Source organism: Neophocaena asiaeorientalis, unplaced genomic scaffold, assembly GCF_003031525.2.
Source record: "Neophocaena asiaeorientalis asiaeorientalis breed wild unplaced genomic scaffold, Neophocaena_asiaeorientalis_V1.1 scaffold188, whole genome shotgun sequence".
In the NCBI taxonomy this organism is placed as follows: domain Eukaryota; kingdom Metazoa; phylum Chordata; class Mammalia; order Artiodactyla; family Phocoenidae; genus Neophocaena; species Neophocaena asiaeorientalis.
This window is the reverse complement of record NW_020174156.1, coordinates 2,821,952-2,845,112: the sequence shown is the minus strand read 5'-3', so window position 1 is coordinate 2,845,112 and position 23,161 is coordinate 2,821,952. Positions and strand designations below refer to the sequence as shown.

General features: G+C 36.9%; 1 protein-coding gene across 4 annotated transcripts in view; it reads left to right on the top strand.

Annotated features, from left to right (window-relative positions):
• Window positions 1-10,291, top strand: part of TBL1XR1 (TBL1X/Y related 1) — a 180,603-nt gene extending 170,312 nt beyond the window's left edge. For all 4 annotated transcript variants that reach the window (XM_024755139.1, XM_024755141.1, XM_024755140.1 and 1 more), the window contains 4 exons: window positions 547-674; window positions 1,271-1,436; window positions 4,408-4,509; window positions 5,398-10,291. In XM_024755139.1, the coding sequence (XP_024610907.1) occupies window positions 547-674; window positions 1,271-1,436; window positions 4,408-4,509; window positions 5,398-5,424 (423 nt within the window). In that variant the 3' untranslated portion in view covers window positions 5,425-10,291. The remainder of the gene's footprint in view (window positions 1-546; window positions 675-1,270; window positions 1,437-4,407; window positions 4,510-5,397) is intronic.
• The last annotated feature ends 12,870 nt before the right edge of the window (window positions 10,292-23,161 follow it).

Here is a 23,161-nt window from a genome sequence, read left to right as displayed (position 1 = left end):
AATTTTTAAATTTTTTTTTGTCCCCTTTTTTTTTTTTTTTTTTTTTTTTTTTTTTTTTGCTTTCATTGCCTATGCTTTGGTGTCAACATGAATCATATTATATTTATCTGTATGTTGCTTATCTATTTTCTCTTCCTGATTGCAAAATAGTTCCTGATTCTAAATTCTAAGAGGAATTTATAATGTAGATCTTTTATTTTAAAGGACAGCATAAAAACTAATGCCTTAAACATTGTAGGATCATTAACTGAGGAACTTACTGAATCTTGAAGTTTGTACCATCTGAAGCTATCAAAAGTAATCTTAGAACTACAGTTAATTGAATCCTGAAGCCTCACAATAGTGAATATTTAGAAAGGACTTGAAGCTAATTTGTCATTTTTAAAAGATAAATATTAAATATATTCTACATTTTAATTTATTTGTATGTATTCTCTTGATCTCTATTGTTCTGGTGTACCGCTATATTTTGGACTGGTAAGATGATATTATAAAAGTACCCTTTGTATGGAAAAATAATTACATGCCTTTTTCCTTTTTGCTTAGATATGGAGTATGAAACAAGACAACTGTGTCCATGATTTGCAAGCACATAATAAAGAAATTTATACTATCAAGTGGAGTCCAACAGGGCCAGGGACAAATAATCCAAATGCCAACCTCATGTTAGCAAGGTAACATTTCTGTTTTGCTTTTCCTTTATGAGTCTTTTACAAAGAAAACCTCTTATAAATATGACAGAAAATTAGGAAAAATTCCACGAAATGGGAATGTATCCTATAAGGAATATATATATATTTTTAATGGGAACCTTTAGACACAGAGTTTTATTATTATTTCAGGTCATAATGGATATTTGTATCTGGAGATAGCAGATAATTTACTGATAATATCAAATATTGATTAAAACCCAAGTAATTGAGGCATAATGCAATAAAGTTTTTTCAGCATTAAAAAAAAATAAGTTAAAAACATATTTAATGTAGCATCTCAAAACCGTGGGTCAATATAAAGGAGTTACTTAAAGAGAAAAGGAATACAGTGAATTAGCTCATTTATGTTTTCCAGTTTACAGACTTGGAGATGCCCTTAATGAAGCTGTCATGTCTCCGATTAGCTTTGTTTCCAGAACACTTTCTTCCCAACAGCACCGTCTGCTTCTCATGAGGAATTCATGGCTAGCTATTAGGAATGGCTGAATATTGTAGATTGGGGGTGGGGCTGAGAGTATTTCATTACTTATAAAATCTTTTTTTTTCTCCCTTGTCAGTGCATCCTTTGATTCTACTGTTAGATTATGGGATGTAGACCGAGGAATTTGCATCCATACTCTGACAAAACACCAAGAGCCTGTGTACAGTGTAGCTTTCAGTCCTGATGGCAGGTATCTGGCGAGTGGTTCTTTTGACAAATGTGTGCACATCTGGAACACACAGGTATGTCCAAGTTATTTAAATAGTCAAGTATTCTTATATAAGAATATAAGAAGCATTTGTCTAAACAAAATTTTTTTTTTTTAGTTTTGGTTGTCATTCCTTTTGTGTCATTAATTCAGTTCATTTTTATATGAGCACTTTTTGGGGGGAATTTATAGCTAAGTAAAGATTGAAACCAGCTGAAGTGAGATTTTCATAATATGGACCAAAATTTAGAGTCTCTGTTTTATTTTTTCCAACAGTTTTGCAGACATGAAATGTGAGAGTTTAAGATGCATTTATTTAGATAAATGATACCATTTCTTTATGTTCTAAAAGAATTGTCTTCAGAGAAGGTATATATGAGCAGTTTAAAAAATGTGTTAAAGGACAAGGTTTTATGATTGAGCACATAATTTATCAGAAACGAACTTAAAACTATGTACCACCTTTTTAGGGACAATGCTACAGAGATCCTTTCTTAAAAATGGAGAAAACAGTTTTGTTGCTTTCATTATTTTAATCTTTTCAGTGTTTTAGTTTTTACATGCCAAATACTTTTTCTTTAATATCAGTCATGTGACTCTCCCTGCCCCACCCCCTGTTCAAAAATCAGATCTTTACTGCTTGTATTATATGCACAGTAAGTTATTGTGGGTTATTTCTCTTTGTGTTGCTGATCACCATAGTTGGTCAGCCTATTTTGCATAAATCATCATTTTCCCACATTATTTTTGATTAAGTTATACATTCAAATGGTCTCCAACACCCTCCCCCCATTATAAAAAGGTATACACTGAGAAGTTTTGCTCCCATTTTTTTCTTGATCCTCTACAGATAACTTTTTTTATCGGTTTCTCTTTCATTCTTCTTGAGGTTTTTTGTAAATAAAAGCATTATGATTCTTTCATTTTATACTCCCACTGTTTTATTTTTTCATTTATATTATATTCCCTTAGAATTGGTTTTTATATATGGTGTGAGGTATAGTTCTAATTCTGTCTTTCTTTATGGATCACCAGTTTTCTTGGCACTATTTACTGTCCCTTCACTGTTTCAGAATGTCACTTCTTTCATATACTACATTCTTGTATGTTTTGTTCATAGATTCTCTTGTATTCCATTGATTGATACATTTGTATGTACCTGCATTGTTAGTTTAATTTTAGTGACTGTAACTTTGTTATTCCCCCTCATTAAGTCTTTTTCTTTTTCCTTCAGTAAAGTTTTATAATTTCTTCATAAAGATCTTCTTTTTTACAAAATGTATTCTGAGATGCCTTATGGATTTTATTGTTACTGTGTTTAGCATGTTTTAAAAAATAATATTCCTTTTACTTGTGGTGGCTCATGTTTGGAACATTATGAATTTTGGCATGTTGATGTTGACTCCATCAAACCTGCTGAGCCCTCTCATTGCTTCTAATTACTTACCGGCTTGCAGGATCTTAGTTCCCTGACCAGGGATTGAACCCATGCCCCCTGCAGTGGAAGCACAGAGTCCTAACCACTGGGCCATCAGGGAATTCCCAATCTTTCTGTTTTGATTGAATAGCAGAGGCTTTCTAGATAATCTGCCGGTTGTATACATTTTCCATCACTCATTCACTCCATTTTGAGTAAATTAATTTAAAATAAAATTTGGGTATAGAACTGTAGAGTTCTAAGGGAAGATACTGCTAGACTTCTGAGGGCATTTGGGTAACCATACTGTTTTGTTGTATCACTATTGTGTATCAAAATGTCATTTTACTTTTTTTCTTTTAAGTTTGAAAATAGCAAAATGCATCTTGTGAGCTTTCAGTGCAGGAGAAAGTAATTGTCTCTTTGTCAATATGTACATCTATTTTTTTTCTTTCATTACTTGGATGATATGTTATCTAAGCATTTGACAGTTAAATTGTTACAGCCTGGTCAGAACAGAGGTTTGAGTAGGTGCTGAGGATCCTTTGGCTTTTGTTAATGTGATAGCTCTGGCTTGTTGACCATGCTTTTTCGGTTCAATTATAGCCTGATTCAAGCTTAGAAATTGGTAAGTACTATTGAAAGACAGTGTCGGTTTTTAACCCCAAAATTGACAATCCTGTAGATTTTACTCTCTATACAACAGCCTATCTTAGATCTCGTCGGCGCCACTCCATTCTCTTCTAATTAACTGTAGATACTTAAGGCCCCCTGTACTCGTGCTTTTTCATTAATCTCTTAAATTGTGAGAAATTTTGTGATCTTCTAGCTTAGTGATTAGCTTAGGGCTGGCTGTCTCAGAAGGTTATGTCTTGGTTCCATGTTGTGTTTAGGTAGTTCTGCTACTTCCAGTTTGAGTTTTTTAGTTCACCATGAAGCTGTGAGATACTTTTCTGGTTTGTCAGAACAGAACACCGGAAGCATATTTTTCATTTCTCACAGCAGAACCTCTGACCTTTGCCCTGTTTAATAACTGGTTTCCTAGGGGAATACATTTTTGTACTAAGTTTCAGTTATTGAATGGCAGCTGAATGATTTTGGTTTCCATTGCCGAAGGAATAAAATAATTGAGTTATATTTATGAGTCGGCTAAATTGATGATGAAATTGGTAGTGTTCCTGGTTGTACTTTGTTTTCTTTTAACTTAAAAACATCTTTCAATAATAATGTACATATGCGCTTTTAGCTTCTTTTATAATTCTCCTAGCTTAGGGGCACTTCTAGGGTCAAAGAGAGCAAAGATACCTTAGCTAAGAATGGTTATCAATACTGGAGAAGCCGTGTGTGTGTGTGTGTGTGTGTGTGTGTGTGTGTGTGTGTGTGTGATCTGTTGAGAGCAGGCTAGTGCTGTCTGTTTGTAAAAGGATCATCATTTTATGTTTCTGGTATTTCAGAACTTGTTTATGTTGAAGTTGAAGCTAAATCCTACATTGGATTGCTAGAAATAAAGCCATATTATATTTTACCTCAGTATTTGAACATATATAATAATATATTATTTTTAAGATTCCGCTTCTCATTATTTTAGACAGGTGCTCTAGTTCACAGCTATAGGGGAACAGGTGGAATTTTTGAAGTTTGTTGGAATGCAGCAGGAGACAAGGTTGGAGCCAGTGCATCAGATGGTTCAGTAAGTATATAATGAAGTGTTTCCAAAGGGTATGTGTGTGTGTGTGTGTGTGTGTGTGTGTGTGTGTGTAAGAAAGAGAGAAAGCATAGTGAATAAATGTGGCTTGTTGTGGTAGTGACTACAAAAGGGTTCTTTTTAAAAAATAAATTTTATGATATGGGTATTGACCTTTTTTACTGAAGGCTCTATACTTTTTATGTTCATTTCATTCAGATAATGTAAACAGAATTTAGGCTATCTTTGCCAGAAGAGTGCCTTCATAATCAAGAAATGGACAGTTATTTTTAGTGTAAAACTTCATCACTGAAATTAAGTGTAGCGCTGTGAGAGAGACTTGAATTTTTAATGCCTATTTTTGCCTTCTCTTCCTTGCAGAAGAGTGTTGGTGGCCCAGGGAAGGGGAAATACAGGCAGTTGGGTCTGCATTGAGGAATGTGTGATACCAAGAGACTTTCAGGATGAGGTTGGCCATGTATTCACAGAAATACTAGTTATGGCTTCTAAAGTTCTGAAAGCCAAGGGAAGATGGAAAGGGGGATAACTATTAGCTGTTTACTGAAGCAATAGCTTAATGCAATCTGTAGTATCTTTCATTAAGATCCAAGAGATAGAAAATGGTCTATTTTGAGTATATTTTTTCTACTTTTTAATTAACAGAGAGTAAATCTTCAGCATGTTAGCCATGGTTCTTCCTCTGTAGTATTAACCCATGGTTGTTAACTCCATCTGCTTTCAGACAATTTATCTGATTTCTGTTGGTGCCCATTGCTATGATTACTTTTGTTTTACCAGTTTCGTGAACTTGGAACTAAGAAATAGATTCCAAACTGTATAAAAGTGTACAATGAAATTCTTTACACACTGGTTGATTATTTTAATTTCTTACAGGTTTGTGTATTAGACCTTCGGAAATAGCGCTACTAGTTGGAAGCCATGGACCGACTATGAATGTGTATATAGCCAAAATGACTGTCCCCGACCCAAGTACTGCTATAGTCCCACTTGAACCATGGCCAGTCCACTACAGCCAAATCTAAGAGAAATATATACATACAGTGTATATAAACAAAATTGCACCCTGAAGATGACAGAATTTTGTCACAGCTTGTGAATTCTGTTCACCAAGTGCTGGAATCTAATCTGCTGTGCCCCTAAAATAGCATTTAGAAGTTTTGGATATGAAAAACAGAAGAGAGAAAAAAATAAGCGTTATAAAAGCAGCCCATACATGTACGAGTTTTTGGATACTAATGACAGCCTTGTTTCTCCCCTTTGAATCAGCAGACACCATGGATTATATTCTTTTTTCCCTTCAGTAGTTTAGCAGTTTGTATGTACAGAGAAAATGGACTTACAAAAACTTGCAGCAGTAGTTTGTTCTTGCTTTTAAACTTTGTTTTTGGTTTAGTTTATGGATGCATGAAGTAAGGGAGTGAATCAGTTTCTTGTTTATATTTTTTTCACCTTTTAAACAAAAAATTCTTAAAAATATTTTAATGCATTCTTTTGAAGAGATAGATGTTTGGTACATTTATGGCTCCCAGAGCATATATTCGATTGGTGCATGTTGTAGAAGGGGGAATTGGAAATTAAATGGAACTATATGACTTTGGTCATGTCAATCTGTAAGACACATCAGTAAAAGGGTATTATGCTCTGTTTTTTGTTTTTGCTTTTGCTTTGTTTTTTTTGTTGTGAGGTTTTTTTTTTTTTCTCTTTGGTTTTTTTGTTTTGTTTTTTGGTGATGTGGCTTAAATGCAATAGTTTCTTTTTTGGGACATATTTCTGCCAATTAAAGACTAGAAGGGCACAAAAAATTTTTTAATACCATAGAGAAGATGCATAAAAAAAAATCTTCTGATGTCTTGTAGCCATAACTAAATTATGGTTAAAATGTGCACTATTGTGAAAAGGAGCAAAGTAGGTTTGAGTTTTTGTTGTTGTTTGTTTATTTGTTTCTTTTGCTTTGTTTTTTAAGAGATTAAAATGTTTCTGGATAAGGATTAGCTTCTCAAAGTGTCCATCATTCTGTGTAGAAGCTTAAATATGTAATGTAACCAAACTCCAGTATTAAAAATCTCTCATGTTATTTTTCTTTTTACAAAGCAAGATAACAACATATTAACACTGCCATTACATGGCAAAATGTTTGCTACCTTAGTTTAAAAACAATCTTTAAAACAAAAGACTTGCTTCAGGGTGTTTTCACATAGCGGTGATTCAAAATTTTTTAAAAAGGTATAATTGCACTAACCTCCCTGCTGCTCTAATTCTGCATTTGTGGTACTTGTGACTACATTTTTTCAAATAATAGATAGATTTAAGCTGCTATGTTTTGTTTTTTCAGTAATCACTACTATATCATGTCTTTTACTCTGTTTATAATATCACGTATTTTCTTAAAGGTATAGGTATCAGATCAAAAACCTCCTGTGCTCATGCAACTAAAAGCTAAAATATACAGAATCTACAAATGATAGCATGGGGCTATGTTTATATGTGTGATTAACAGGGTTTGTCATGATTAATGTAATAATCCAGAAGTGTCGATTTTGAAGAGAAGAGTTGTCAAATTTATGTCTCAAAGATTCTAATTAAGGAATATCATTTATTATCAAGCTTGGCAAATTTATAACACTGTCACTAATTATTTTGAAGCTTTTACTGCTAAAATTTTAACCTATGTTTTAAGTTTAAGTAGAAACTGATTTAACCCAAGTAATGCAGCTTTGATTTTCAGCATTTGTTGTTTTGCTATTTTTACAAAACAGCATTGATTGAAGCAAGTCTTGGTTTTACTAAGGTAGGATAGCATTTGCTATTGGTAAAGAGAATAAATACACTTAATTTCACAATACATTGTTTTATGTGTACCCCAGTTGTTGTTAGTGGGGACTATGATACTGTAATAATATTTTTTAAATTTACATCCAGAGAGGCAGTCATTCATGATGGTTTTGTGCCAGCTGTTTTTAGGGTTTTCGATCACATTATAGATATTTAGAACTATTACCCTGTGACTTACGTAGGAAACCTAATACGCTGAGTATCTGGCACTTGAAATCCTGCTTTTATTGCTGGAGGTCCACATCTGTGGTTGACCTCTGTTGTTGTTTTAAAAAAGTAAATAAAATTTTAAAAATCTGTGCAATAATTTTTAAATGTGCTCCCAGGAATAGACACAAATGTTTTGAGTATGTTTAAGCTGCATTTTCCTTTAGCGATGCATTTGTCAATTGCACTGAATTTAAATCTGAAAGTCAGAGGTGATTATTGATAGTACTTTTTGTATTTTGATATGGACAGTTTATTCATTTGCATACAGTTATTGACTTTTTTTCCCCAGCTGATTAAAAGATAGTCATGAAGTTCTGCAGTATAGCTGCCAAAATAGACAGCTACATGTTTATGGTGTTGTCATCTTCTCTGTTTTTGGGGGTTTTTTTGTCGTTGTTGTTGTTTTTTTTTATCTTTAGCTATTTTACTTAAGCATAATAGCCACAATAGGACATATAAAAGATTATAAATACAGAGCTTTATTATCCTGAAGTCTTGGGTCTTTTAAGTATAAACTATCAGAAAGGTATCCATTTTGTAGGCTTGGGTTCTTTGTGAGCATACAGTCATTTCTTTTTGCTGCTGTTCTCACCATCATCATTGCCTGCTGATGTGCCACGATGCTGCTCCAGTAGACATAAATAAGATTGCCTCTAATTTGAGCAGTAACATGATTATAAGAGACCAAGTTTCACAGCCTGTAAAAGTTCTATTTTTGAGGTTCTTGCTTATTTTTCCTTCTTTTTTTTTCTCTCTAAGAACTTATCTGAAGATCTACTGATTCCAGTAGATTTTCTGTGGTATTCATTATATATCATTGTTGTATAGGCTACTGTAAGAAACTTATAAGGAAAAATAGAAAGGAAAACTTGAATGAATAGAATACTCATTGATTAAAATAGAATAAGGAAAGAGCAGCTGTCACTCTTAAACATCGTAAAGGAATATCTTTTTTCTTCTCCATGTAGGAAATCCCCTAAGTTCTTAGTATTTGTTCCATTCCCAATTTCCTGTCATTGATCAGGTACCATCACTGACTTTCAAGTGACTTTTAGAAGTGGTTAACTTTTAATTTCCTAATAGGTCTTAGAGTGTATTGAATTCTGTTTTAATTAGTTATTCTCTAGGTAAGTATGTTTTAGGATTAAACACCTTTTACAGATACTGAAAGTGCCTCCTTTTGTGGTGTAAAAAACAAATTATGGTGCAAAAAGTAATCATTAGATTGAATTACATGAAGGTTTTTTGCTTTTTGACATATAAAAATGTCAAGAGAAAGGCCAAAGATTTGTACTTTTTCACTTAACTTATAAAGCACTCCTTTTTTCCTTAAACTTATTTCTGTCAAATTAGATTTAATGAGAGAGTACTATTTTTAAGGAGCTATCTGTTTATGTAGAATGATTTTGTTAAGAGTAATGTAAACTATTATTGAGTAGAGGCCTGAAGAGGAGTATGCATTTTTGCTGTTTAAAGGAATCACAAGTGACCATTCTTATGTCAGCAAAAATGTTAAGTTTTACTAGATAAGTAGAAAAAATAAATCTCAAATGCAGTGCTATTTACTCTTTTCAAACAGTTCTCATTTTCTTAAGCACATTGTACATTTCTATAGAACCCGCATTTATTCTCACATGCTAAGGACGGTACTTGCATTTGGTGAATTACTGTTGACAGTTTCCACAGAAATCCTATTTCAGTGGACCAACATTGTGGCATGGCAGCAAATGCCAACATTTTGGGGAATAGCAGCAAATCTACAAGAGACCCTGGTTGGTTTTTTGTTTGTTTGTTTGTTTGTTTTCTTCTGAATCAGCAGGGATGGAAGGGGAGTTAGGGAAGTTATGAATTACTCCTTCCTGTAATAGCTCTGACGCGTCACATTCATTATCAGTTTTTTTTTAAAAAAAAAAAAAACGTGATTCTAACTAAATGTAGAAGAGAGAGCAAAAAAAAGAGAGAGAAAGTGTTCACTTTTTTAATACACTGATTTAGAAATTTGATGTCTTATATCAGTAGTTCTGAAGTATTAATAGCATTCTTTATTTCCGCCTTTACGTTGACAGTGTTGAAGCAGGGTGAATAACTAGGGCATATTTTTTTTTCTAGTAAGCTGTTTCATGATGTTTTCTTTGGAGTTTCTGGATAAGTTCAAGAAAACATTCTGCATGTTGTATCTAGTCTAATGTACTTTTCCATCTCATTAAAAACAAAAACAGACAGACTGCATTCTGTAGCTCTGTAATCCCTAAATACAGAAGTAATTTTCTTCTTTCCTGACTTTGACATTGTAGCTATAATGTTCTAATTTTGATTTTTACAAATCCTTTGGGTCTAATTCTGTGAGCCTACTTATAGCACTGGATTAAAATGTCTGCATCATTTCTTTAGTTATCCAGTTAACTTTAAAACTGTTGTACAAGTGTAAACCAGCCCATGACAGTTTTTTGTACATGTTAAAGAACTTTATTGTTCAGTTTTCATGATTATTGTGTAAGGAAGACTGATATAGATGTTCTATGCTGTCCTGGACCATGTTAATTACACTTATGATGTATTTTGGTTCCACATCACAATGATTTGTCCCCAATGACCCTTTTCTCCTTTCTAGGCACATTTTTTGTTGTTGTTGTTGTTGCCGTTTCCCTTTGCATTGTATTGCTTTGACAACTGTAATTTGAATCAGATCTGAAAGAGGTCCAGAATAAAATATATTTTGATATTATGTTGGCTGTGTACATATATAAAACCTTTGATATCTATGTAGTTTGTATAGACTATTTACTAGTCAAGTAAAGGGAGAGGGATGCTATTTCTTGTTTACAATTTCTTGTTTACATTTTATTGCAATTACTCCTCCAGTGTTCTTTTGTAGAATAAACTTTTTTGCTCTGACTTAGCCTTCATAACATATAGCATGTCTCTTCTCCCATACTGGTGTTACCAGTTGTAACAACTGCCATCAGAACCCAAACCACTGTATTTCATAAATATATTGTTTTACAAGATAGACACTTTAAAGTAAGCCCATAGATAAAATTACAAATTTTACTATTTTATTACTTCTCGTAGGAGATAAGATTTTTTAAATGAAGGGATTACTTACTATTTTTATTAAAGACTAATAGAGCATTTAATCAGCTAAGGAATAACAGTTAACTTTTGAATTATTTTAAAAAATCAACGTTGTACTTAGAAGACATTGTTTCACATAAACAGAGACAGATTCATTTGCGTAGAGTCCATTTGAGCACAAAACAATGTGTACATGTTGTTGAAGATTTTTAGGACAGGGTGTGCTCAACATCCTTAATGCCCTTTTTTCTTCATGGAAACTTATTATAATTTAAAAATTTTTTTCCTTAGCTAGTGGCTTATGTTGCTAACAAACCTTATAAGCTGTGAGGAAAGATACTAGGCACCTTCCAGTTTTAATTAATCCCAACTCCTGTAGAGTTACCTAGAGACTTTTTTAAAGAATCATTGAGCATATTTTTTAATTTTTTGTTTTTTTAAAAACTTGTAATTTCCAGGTCTTCTACATTTCCCTTCCATTACCTTAAGTATAAACTACTTATGGGCATATAGCCTTGTCACGTTTTATTAAATGATAAGCTACTGCAGTTACTAGAACTTTCTGGCAGCCTTTCATTTTCAAAGGGTTAACTTTTATTGCATGGCATAGATTGTTAATACCGTTCTGCATTTTACACTTTTTCCGAAAGTGTTGGACAACTAAGGCTTATAATCTGTCTAAGTTTGAGGTAAAACAAGTGCAGAAGGGGTTATTTGAAATTTCCTAGTTCTTACACTTTACAGTAGATCAGATTTCTTACCTATTATAATACATAGCAGGTCAAATTAAAGTTTACTGTTTCCCTAGTATATACGCTTGCAAATGCAGTGGAGGAAAAGACACTATGGACAGTAGTTTTACGGTGCTTTTCTCTGCTGTACCAAAGCTCTGTCAACAATGAAATGTTAACCCTATGCTACTTTTTCTGCATGTTTCTTCTCTTCAAATGTCATATATCTCAATGCTTACTTGTCCTAACTTGTAATATTTTTGTATTAAATTTTTTTAGGAGTTCCTTGTAATTTCTTTATAATTTAAAATATATTAAACACAAAGTGTTTAGTAAAGTAAGAAGACAATTATTAACGTTTCTTGGTTGTTGGGTTTGTGTGATCAATTGTGCAAACAATTCACACTTCAAGAACTAGGACCAGTGGGGTGTAATCTACACGGAAAAATATACCACAATTCTGTTAAAAAACAAGCCATCTTAATACGTTATACAATCGAGTGTCAGAATGGGCTGCTTTAAGAGTTACTGCACTACCAGAAATACCAAAATCATAGGTCAGAGGGCTCCTGGACTGCTGTGGAGGGATTTAAACACTGCATGGATACCTCAAGTAGTCAACTCTTCTTACATTAAAAATCCAGTCACGCTGAACTCAGTCTGAGATCAGACATTTGAAAACATCAGCTTCCAGAATCTCACACATTCAAATTTAGGGGGTTTTGAAAACTCTGCATATTGTCAGGTCCTCCTCCACGAAAGCTTTTACTGACTTAATTTATATACACTACTTGACCAGGTGAATTGTCTGATTTTCCAACTCGGGTACCTGAGGAACAGAATACCTCAGGACAAGGAATGGCGACCTACACGTCTGGCGTGGGTCATACTGAAGGCCCAGAGTCATCAGATAACTCAAGTTGAGTTTAATATGACATAAAACTATAGCTGTGTGGTATGTTTTTGAATGTCTCCCGTGAAATGGTTGAAATAAACAAGTTTAAAGTTGGACAAGTGTGTTGAAATAAATGAAGTCTTACTATAATCAAGACTAAATTAGAGGTAAGTAAATTTTACATTTTTAAAAACAATGTTGACTTAGAGTCCCTTAAAACCCTTTTTAAAGTAATATGCCTGGCCCTACCTTAACCTACTCGCTGATATGATAGCACTAGGTGTGTGTGCCTTTTTTTAATGTTTGTGTGCCATAGATGATAGTCATAAGTACCCGCTCACAAAGAAATTGAAAAATTCCTGTTTGCAAATATCTAACCAGTTCTTCTGTGGTTACACAGTTACCACTTTGCTATGTGTCCTTCCAGACATTTTTAATACATGCGTAAAGAACAAAACAGGGTTGTAATATTCACGGATTTGAGAAACTAGCTTTTTCGCTGAACCGGTCAGGGCCTTTTGTGCCATCCGTGTATATACACCCCTCTGCTGTAGATGTGGAGTCTACCATAGAGATTTAGGGCATGAATACTACCTGACTGTCTGCGTTGAATCCCAGCTCCACTCTTAAGTTGTTTGACCTAAGGAGTTACTGTCCTGGCTTTCCCATGTGTAAAATGGGGCTAGCAATAGTACCTACCTCACAGATTGGTTATGAGGATTAAAATTGTTAACGTATATAAAGCCCTTAGGGAACCATGCCTGCTTGTGTAAAGCATACTATATGCTACCTTTATTTTGATTTTCAATGGTTGTATTGTATACCGTACTTTAGTTAGCCCCCTATAATTTACTTCTTCACTGTTTCCTATTACAAACAGTGATGCAGTAAACAAATCAGTAGGGCAAACTCGACAGTTGATTCTGATGTACACTCCTGGTTAATAGGCATTTTCAAAGAATCTATAAAACTTGCTACCCACCCATTTTCTGGCATTAACTGAATATGTTATTTTGAAAAGAGTCACCTGGGAATCTGTGGAAGGGCGATTTCTTGGGGAAAATGCTCTGGATGTTTACTCAGTGTACATACAGGAACAAGAGAGAAAATAATTTAGACCAATAAAGGACAATCACGTGGCAGGAGTTAGCAGAAAACCACTAATGTTTTAAGCCTGTGTTACTAGTCATTAAATGTTCAAGATATGAGTAAGACTTTGTTTAAACATGGAAGAGTATTTCTGCCCCGGAGCAAGATACGTAGGTTAAATCCAATTATAAAGTTACAGAACTACCAGAATATTTAGTGACATATACTAATAATGCTGGGAGCCAAGTTCCTAGTCCACGTGCTAGAATGGCAGGCATGTCTTTATTATAGGACTTAAAAAAAGTTCTGTCGTTATACATTTTACCTTCTCGAGTCTTGGGTCTTCTTTTGTTACTTTTTCAGCACATATTTATTTGTTGAAAATCGAGTATGTCCCAGGAAGTGCCTTTCCCACTACAATAGTAGTACAAATGGTGGGCAGGAAAAGAGAGGCTCTGCCTTTGTGAAGTATTATAATTGAATGCTGTAATAGGGAATTAGGTTGAAGCTGTTTTTCTAAGTCAAAAACTACTAAACACTGGAAATTTTAAAAGGTTCAGCTTAATTTGAGGTGCTGTTTCTAAATGGCAAGGGGTTTCTAACAGTTTGGGTTGTTGGCCCCTTAGACTAGGTGAGCTCATCTGGCTACGTATGTCCCAGTACGGCCCTCTCTGTGACCCACGTTGCACGTGTAATTACTTGTTTTATGTCAGTCTTCTAATGCTGCTATTAAAATTTTAAATAGTATGTATTTACCTCCACTTATTACTTAAAACAGTGTCCATTGATTCCTTACCTGGAAAGCCAGAGAAATTAGGCACTTCATCTCTTCTCACCTCAAGAGCTCTGTTATGATTTTCACTCGTTAAAGGTGATAGGCATATTTTTGCTGTTACTGCTGTTACAGTCAGGAACTCATAAATGTTGGAAATGTGTGCCAATCTGTGTCTCAAACCTCACCCCTACCAGGTTTCCAAAGGCAGTTACACACAAACAGTATATGAGTCAAAGTACCTCTTTTTTAATAGCTACAGGAGCTATACTTGTATCAACCCATTCAGCTCTAGAGGGAGGCTGCTTTGAGGTTTGTGGTTTAGGGTTTTGCTACTCAAAACTGTAGCCCGTAGGCCTCACCTGGAAACTTGTTAGAAGTCGTCCCAAGCCCCACCCCAGGACCTAATGAATCTGAAGCTGCAGTGTTACAAGGTTACCCCCACCACACACACCCAAGTAAATTGCATGCACATGAAGGTTTGAGAATTACTGTAGGGTCCGAAGTCAAACTAGAGGACCTTGTACCACTTTCCCCCTCCCTATGCCTATCCTGAAGTCCTTGAGACTAGCAGCGTATGTTGGGACACCATAACAGTTGCTGTTCATGATAGGGGTAGAGGTCCCCAAAGGGACTCTAAAACACAGCTTACTGATAAGACATGGAGTGGTAAAATTTTAGGGTATTGTATTAAAGGGTTCTCAATAAACACAGTAATCCTGCTAAACTTAATAATATCCCAATATCTCAGGCTCTGACCATCAACTGGGAGACCATGGGCAAGATACCCTCTCTCTGCCTATGTCCTTACCTGTAAACTGGAAAATGACAGTCACCTGTCTTGGGTTGTAAGGATTAAAGGAGATGATGCATGTAGTTTTGAGCACCATGCCCAGCTCATAGTTAGGCATGAGGAAAAGTATAACCATTATTGTCCTCTGGTGGTGGTGCTGACGGAGGGTGCTAGGATGATGCGAGGAGCAGAAGCTCCTATACCTTTATGTTGAGATGTATGTGATTTGTATTGTCTTCTGTATACACATCTGTTTATATTCAGTTTTATATCTCAGTAAGTTCAGCACTCATTTTGAGACCGTGGCTTCTTTGTTCCTGAGTTTATGTGGACCCAGTTTTTAGTTGTTGGATTTAGTTGGATTTCATCTTCGTTTAGTCCTAGTGAGTTCTGTCTTCCTTGAATCCTTGTGCATTTGAGGCTCTTGCTGTACTGTCCTACACAAAAATGAATACTTGATAGAGTATATTATTATTCTTGCATCGCATTTTCTTAAATCTCAGTTGATCAGCATTAAAGTGGAAGTCAAGAACTCCCAACGTGAGAATAAGTGGTATTTCACCCAGGACCCGCTAAATCAGATTGCATGCAGAGTGAGGATCCTCAATCTGTGTTTCCAGAAGTTTCTAATGCACAGGAAACCTAGAGAACCACACTGTGCTACTCGCCTGTCTTCTGGCAATCACCGCTGCTGTGCTGAAGTGCGAGACCACCGTGGCTTTTGTCTCAGGTAATTTTTTTCCCCCTGGATTCCTGAGGATTCCTTGTCCTTGAAATTCTGTAACTTCTCAGGTTATGCCTAGGTATTGCTCCCTTCTGAATCTGTTCTGGAACCCAGCAAAACCTGGTTAACACAGTAAGCCCACAGTCACGTTTTTCTTCACTTCCAAAAACCTTATTAAAATGTTGAGTCTGTTTTTCCTTTTCATGATATTTTGCTGAGTCTTGCGGCAGACCCAGCTGAAGTTAGCAATCATGACTATCCAGTGGCACCGGTCTACACGCCCTTGTGTGCTTTTTCTCCATGTGCTCAACAGGCCTGGGGAAGAGGATGTCTTGGGTGGTGATTGAGACTAGCAGGGTCAAGGAGCTTTCAACAGTTCACACCTTGCCAGAGGGTTAGCACTCCCAAGAACTTCCAGGGCATGGGGTCCTCTAGTCAGGATATGCCTGGGACAGAGTGAGTAGCACTTGTGAGAAACCTCAGGTTTCTGGAGACTGGAAAGGTTTCCATGTGTCTGGAAGGAACCGTCATGACCCAGGTTAAAGGCAAGGGTGATAACTGGCTTAAGTATGCCTGGCGTTCATGCTTCCTGGGAGATGGTGGAAGTTCTGCCGCCATGAAAGAGCTTGTCAGATGGGTTAGAAGATTATGGTTGCTCAGAGCTGTCAATGAGAATACGCGGCAGTGCCTGGGAAGGGGACTGTGGAATAGAGGCTAAGTGTGGGGCGGGGCAGGGGAGCAGGGTCGGTTTAGCAACGTGAAGTTAGGTGGCTGAGGCAGCTGTGTCTCTTGGATTCAGTCATCTAGCCATACTGAAATAGATGCACCTCCTGTAAGGTTTCTTCTCCCCTATATAGTCATGTAATTCCTGTACCTGGAATGCCTTCTCCCTTGCCTAATTCCTAATTATCAGGTTCAGTCAAGCCAAGTCCTTCTCGGAAGACTGGCCGTTGCCTACCGCCTTCCTTCTGCCTCTACTTCTGCTCTGGGGTAGGTGCCCCTGCCACTCTCAGGGCCCTGTCCACAGCTCTGGTGATAGAATGGCTTCCTAGGCTGCCTCTACTAAACTGAGTTCCCCAAGGGCAAAGCCTATCTATTGTATTTCTCTCTGGATTCCCAGAACCTAGGATAGTGCCTGGGGGAAATAGCTGTTTGATGAATTCGAGAGATAAGGGATGGAAGGCACTCACGGAGAGTAAATTGTGAAAATGAAAATGAGACGGTCACATACTGTAGTGAAAAAAAGCATTACCTTTTTCCTATGGATGTGAGCTGGAACAAGTTTCTTTATATCTGAGCATCAATTTCTTATGTCTGAGAAATATCTATGTAAGATATCTTGCTTTCAAGGTAGTTTTAAGGATTAGCAGTCTTGTAACTTGTTTAGCACAGTGGCTGGCATAAATTAGGCTTTTATATACATGGCATGATTACTATTGTTGCTATTTTTACCGTTATAAACATGCCAGAGAAAACATTTGTTTGACAGGATCATTTGTTGAAAATAATTAGTGGTAATTAGATTTACAGAAGCACTACTATTATGGACATGAATGTGGAAGTTATTGAACAAGCTGTTATTTACAGTTGCATTTTGTTATGATGGTACATTTTTAAATACGTAATTGTTTTTTGTATGCAGCCTAGTTGCATGATGATGATGATGGCTGTGTGTCTGTGTAATCAGTTCCCTTGTGTTACTTCGCCTGTGTTTTTTTCTGTCTTGCCCTTAGTCGCCACTAAATTTTTTCTTGGCGGGGGCGGGGGGCATTGTCAAAAATTGGAGAATGCACTTTTAAATGCAACTCTGTGCCAAACATCCGTTTTGTGATCTATTATTTATAGAAAAACATCGGAAATGGCATCAATATTAAGAACCAAGGTTCTAAAGGAGTAGCATTTCACATGTCGCTTTCTTTTGCCTTGATTTCAATATCTCTCACTTAGACTTCAATTTTGAAACATGAATCAAGGTCAGAATAGCACTCTACTTCTGTGTGTTTGGTCACCTTCATCTTTCAGACATAGACCTTTTGATCTACGTAATTGTTTTTTTCCTTACGGTAGTAATGTGCGCTCATTTTAGAAAATCTTTAAGAAAAAGTGTTGAGGTATGTGTGTAAATAAGGAGAAAAATCACAAGTGTAAATTTCATGTAGCTTTAAGCAGGGTGCTTAGGTACTGCTAAATATAGGCCTTTCTGCCATTTCAGTGAAGAATAGGCGTCCTGCTGACCTCCATGGGACCGTAACATGAGTAAGAAAGACTAATTGTTATTTCAGGTTACTGAGATTTTGGAGTTGTTTGTTATTGTAGCATACTCACTCTTTTACCCCTACCTCTGACCCACCTGGGCATTCTCTCCTATAGTAGCCTCTGTTAGCTACATAATATTCTAGACACTTTCCTACGTGTTTATAAACATAAACCAATGGTTTGTTTCAACATAAAGGGGATTATGCTGTACTTGTTATTCTGTGGCTTAATTTTATTTCATTTAGTATATTAAAACGTCTTTCCATGTCCTTTTTCAGAACAGCTTTATCGAGCTCTAACTGACATAAAGTACATATTCATTTGTTTATTTTTAAAGATTTAATTTTATTTTTGGCTGCGTTGGGTCTTCGTTGCTGCGTGCGGGCTTTCTTTAGTTGCAGCGAGCAGGGGCTACTCTTCGTGGCTGTGCGTGGGCTTCTCCTTGTGGTGGCTTCTCTTGTTGCGGAACATGGGCTCTAGGCGCACAGGCTTCAGTAGTTGTGGCTCATGGGCTTAGCTGCTCCGCGGCATGTGAGACCTTTCCGGACCAGGGATTGAATCCGTGTCCCCTGCGTTGGCAGGCGGATTCTTATCCACTGCGCCACCACAGAAGTCCCAAAGTACATATTTAAATTGTGCAGGTTTACGTGTTTCTACCTATGTATATACCTGTGACATAATCACACTTAAAAAATGGACCTATCTGTCCCCTTCAAAGTTTGCTTTTGCCCCTTGGGAATCCCTCTCAGCCATCCCTGTCCTGACCCCAACCATTCTCAGGTTATCTTCTCCCAGCAAAGATGTGTGGCAACATGCATGGAGTATCGCCAACCAGGAAAACTTGTCCAAGCCCTGGTGTTAATGCCGAAAACTCGGCCTCTGTGCACTGGTGCCGAATTGAATCTTGGAGACAAGAGTTTGGGGTGAAGTAGAAGAGAATAGTTTTATTGCTTTGCTGGACAAAGCGGGACACAGCAGGCTCGTGCCCTCAAAAACTGTGTCCCAACCCGGGAGGATTTGGTGAGGAGTTTTATAGCCATGGTTCAAGGGCGGGGTTGCTGATAAGGATCAGGGTGCGTGCAGGGCCTGCACCCCTTTAATCTGGCCTCAGGTGGTCTCCTGGTGATCAGCTTCTCTGCAATGAAGAATGCTGACATCTTCCATTTGTTGGGGGGTTTTGTGCTGCAGAAGAGCTCAAAGATACTATCATGTGTATCCCTTGAGGCAGAACCAGGATCCTGCCCCAAGCCTGGCTTGACTGCGCCTTCCTTGCCTCCGCATCCCCTCCCTTCCTCGATTAACAACCCTTTGAACCTGCCTTTTAGAACTCAGGGAAGGTCATGGAGGCTGAAGCCTGTTACCTACAAACCAGAGACGGGGAACAGAAAGGCTTCCATGCCCAGGAGTCCCACAGGGTCCTGCTGGATTTCAGTGGTCCAGATCTTACTCGGTGGCTGGGTCACAAACACGTAGTTGACCACCCATGTGGTTGACCTTAGTTTCCAGCCCCTTTGAAGGCTGAGCTGATAACTGTCTGGCCCAAGCCCCTCCTCCCCCACCCTAACCATAAATCACATTGTTAGCATAGATCATCTGGCATGGCCCAATGCCTCCAGGTAAACAAAGATACTCTTATCAGGCAGGACCTGAAGAGCTTATAAATTACCTCCCAGGAGCTAGAGGCAAAGGCCAAATCTCTTTAGGCAAGGTTAATCCTTTACTGCTCAACTGGTATTGACTTGCAGATATTTATTTTATTCTTCAGGTTAGAATCCAATGCTGTCATTATCTATTTTGATGATCACATCAGTCCTTATTTGGCCATTGAGAGGTCTTTCAGGTCGGCTTCTGTGCTCTTTCAACATGCCCCAGCACTTTTTTTTTTTTATAAGCACTTTATTACTTTTTGACACTTCAAGTTTGCCCAGATTCATCTAGTATTTTCCCTGCCCCCACCATAGAAAAAGCCATTTCTTCAAAGAGCTCAGTTTTCTTTTACTGGAGAATGGTATTTAGGCTGTAGGTGTTTTCATTGTTACTGTCGCTGCTTCTAAGTCCCCCTCAGAGCTAGTACACAAATACATGGATGTGTGTTAACCCATGTATACTTATATATCTTGATTTATTTCTCTAACTTTACATGTATTAAAATAAATGTGAGTTTATACTGACATCTGACTTTCTTCTAGTACCACTTGGGTTCCTTCTAGTTTTCCCCCTTGCCTACATGTCACTTCACTCTGTAACCTGCCTCTCATTATCTATAATTTATTTGCATATTGCTTTAACCCTAGTCTACATATAGTTTCAGAATTACTAAACTGTGCCCCTGTGTAAAAAAAATTTTCTGAGCCATAATACAATGTTGTTTCGTACAATTCTTTACATTTACAGTGTCTAGTCAAAGCAGTGTTATCCAAAGTTAGGTTAAGTTCCTTTTTTTCCCACCCCTTCAGTGAAGTTATGCATTTGTAATATAATTGAATTTATTTTTCAGCCTGGATTTCATACTGACATCCTACTTGAACTATTTCTTAATTTGCATGCAGTAAAATGCACTTTTTACGGTATAAAATATGGGTTTTGTTAAATGCATAGTCATTTATATACCAACCACCAAAATACCACAGAGAAACAGTTCCATTACCCTGAAACTTCCCTGGACAGCTACTTTGTAGTCAACTGCCCTCGCCTCCCTCAGCCTTCAAGCAATCACTGATCTGTTTTCCATACCTGTAGTTTTGGCCTTTTTCAGAATGTGATGTAAATGCAGTAATACATGCAGCCTTTTAAGGCTGCCCTCTTTCAAATTTTTAAATGCATATGTGATTCATCCATTTTGTTAGATCAATCAATAGTTTATTCCTTTCAATTGCTGACTAATGTTCCATTGTATGGATGTACCACAGTTTTTTAATTCATTCACCCATTGGACATTTTGGTTGTTTTCAGTTTTTGGTGATTGTGGCTAAAGATGCTATAAACACTTACATACAGATTTTAGTGTAAACAGAAGTTTTCAAATCACTTGGGTAAATGCATAGAAGTGGGAAGAAACAGTCAACTGTTTTTGCCAAGTGGCTGTACCATTTTTTTATTCCCACCACAATTGAATGAGTTCTTGGTGCTCCACATCCATGTCAGCATTTGTAACCATTAAGCTTTTTTGAAAAGCCATTCTAATAATTGTGCAATGGTATCTCAGTGTGGTTTTAACTTGCATTTCCCTAGTGACTATCTTTTCATGTGCTTATTTGCCAGCCATATATCTTCTATGGCAGTGTCTGTTCAAAGCTGGCCCATTTTTTCATTGGGATGCTCGTTTCCTTTTTTTTTGAGCTTTGATAGTTTTTTATATCCTGGATATGAGTCTTTTATCAGATACTTTTTTTTTCCTTTAACAGTGTCTTTCTAAAAGCACATATTCTTAATTTTGATGGTGTCTACTGTATCACTTTTTAAGCACTTATTATTTGTTGTTGTATCTAAGAATGTCATATAGTTGGAATCATGGTATGTAGTAGCCTTTTCACATAGTCTTCTTTTACTTAGTAATATGTATTTAAGTTTCCTCCGTATCTTTTCATGGGTTTATAGCTCATTTCTTTTTAGTGCTAAAATTGCATTGTATTGATATACCACAGGTTTTTTAGAATTAATTAATTTATTTTTATATTTGGCTGTGTTGGGTCTTTGTTGCGGTGTGCGGGCTTTCTCTAGTTGCGGTGAGCAGGGGCTACTCTTTATTGCGGTGCACGGGCTTCTCATTGCAGTGGCTTCTCTTTTTGCGGAGCATGGGCTCTAGGCATGCGGACTTCAGTAGTTGCAGCACGTGGACTCAGTAGTTGTGGCTCGTGGGCTCTAGAGCGTAGGCTCAGTAGTTGTGACACACGGGCTTAGTTGCTCCGCAGCATGTGGGATCTTCCCGGAGCAGGGCTCAAACCCGTGTCCCCTGCATTGGCAGGAGGGTTCTTAACCACTGTGCTACCAGGGAAGCCCCTGTACCACAGATTAACCATTCATCTGCTGAAAGCCATCTTGGTTGCTTTCAAATTTGGCAGTTATTAATAAGGCTGCTATAAACACTCATATGCAGATTTTTGTATAGACATATGTTTTCAAATCCGTTAGGTAAATACCAAAGAGTGTGATTACTGAATCATATGGTAACGGTACATTTAGTTTAGTAATACACCACCAAACTGTCTTCCAAAGTGGCTGTACCATGTGAGCTTGAGAAGAATGTGTATTCTGCTGTTGGATGAAGTTTTCTACAGATGTTGTTTATACATCTAGTTGCTTGATGGTGTTGTGGAGTCCGTTTCTGAAAGAGGAGGTGTGGACTTGCCCAACTATGGTAATAGATTCATCTGTTTTCCTTGTAATTCTATCAGTTTTTGCTTCACATAGTTTGATGCTCTCTTGTTAGACATATGCATGTTAAGGATTGTTATGTATTCTTGAAAGATTGACCCCTTTATTATTATGTAATGCCCTTCTTTATCCCTGGTAACTTTCCTTGCTTTGAAGTCTGCTTTGTCTGAAGTTAATATAGTTACCCCTGCTATGTTTTTTTTTTTTTTTTGCGGTATGCGGGCCTCTCACTGCTGTGGCCTCTCCCGTTGTGGAGCACAGGCTCCGGACGTGCAGGCTCAGCAGCCATGGCTCACGGGCCCAGCCGCTCCGCGGCATGTGGGATCCTCCCGGACCGGGGCATGAACCCGTGTCTCCTGCATCAGCAGGTGGACTCGCAACAACTGCGCCACCAGGGCAGCCCACTCCTGCTATCTTTTGATTAGTGTGAGCATGGTATATTTTTCTCCATCCACTTACTTTTAATCTATATGTCTTTATAATTAAAATGGTTTTCTTGTAGACAACATATAGTTGGGTCTTGTTTTTTGATCCACTCTGACAATCTCTCATTTTCCCCCAGCTTTATGGAAGTATTGCTGACAAATAAAAATTGTGTATGTTTAAGGTATATGTGATGTTTTGATATGTGTGTACATTGTGAAATATTTACCACGATCAAGCTAATTAATTTATCCATCACTTGACAGTTACCTTTTTCCGAATATGTAGTGAGAACACTTTAAATCTACTCTCTTAGCAAATTTCAAATATAATACATTATTATTAACTATAATCACCGTGCTGTACATTAAATCTCCAGAACTTATTCATTTTATAACTGAAAGTATGTACCCTTTTTTTTTTTTTTTAATTTTTTATTTTTTTTTTTTATTTCGGCTGCTTT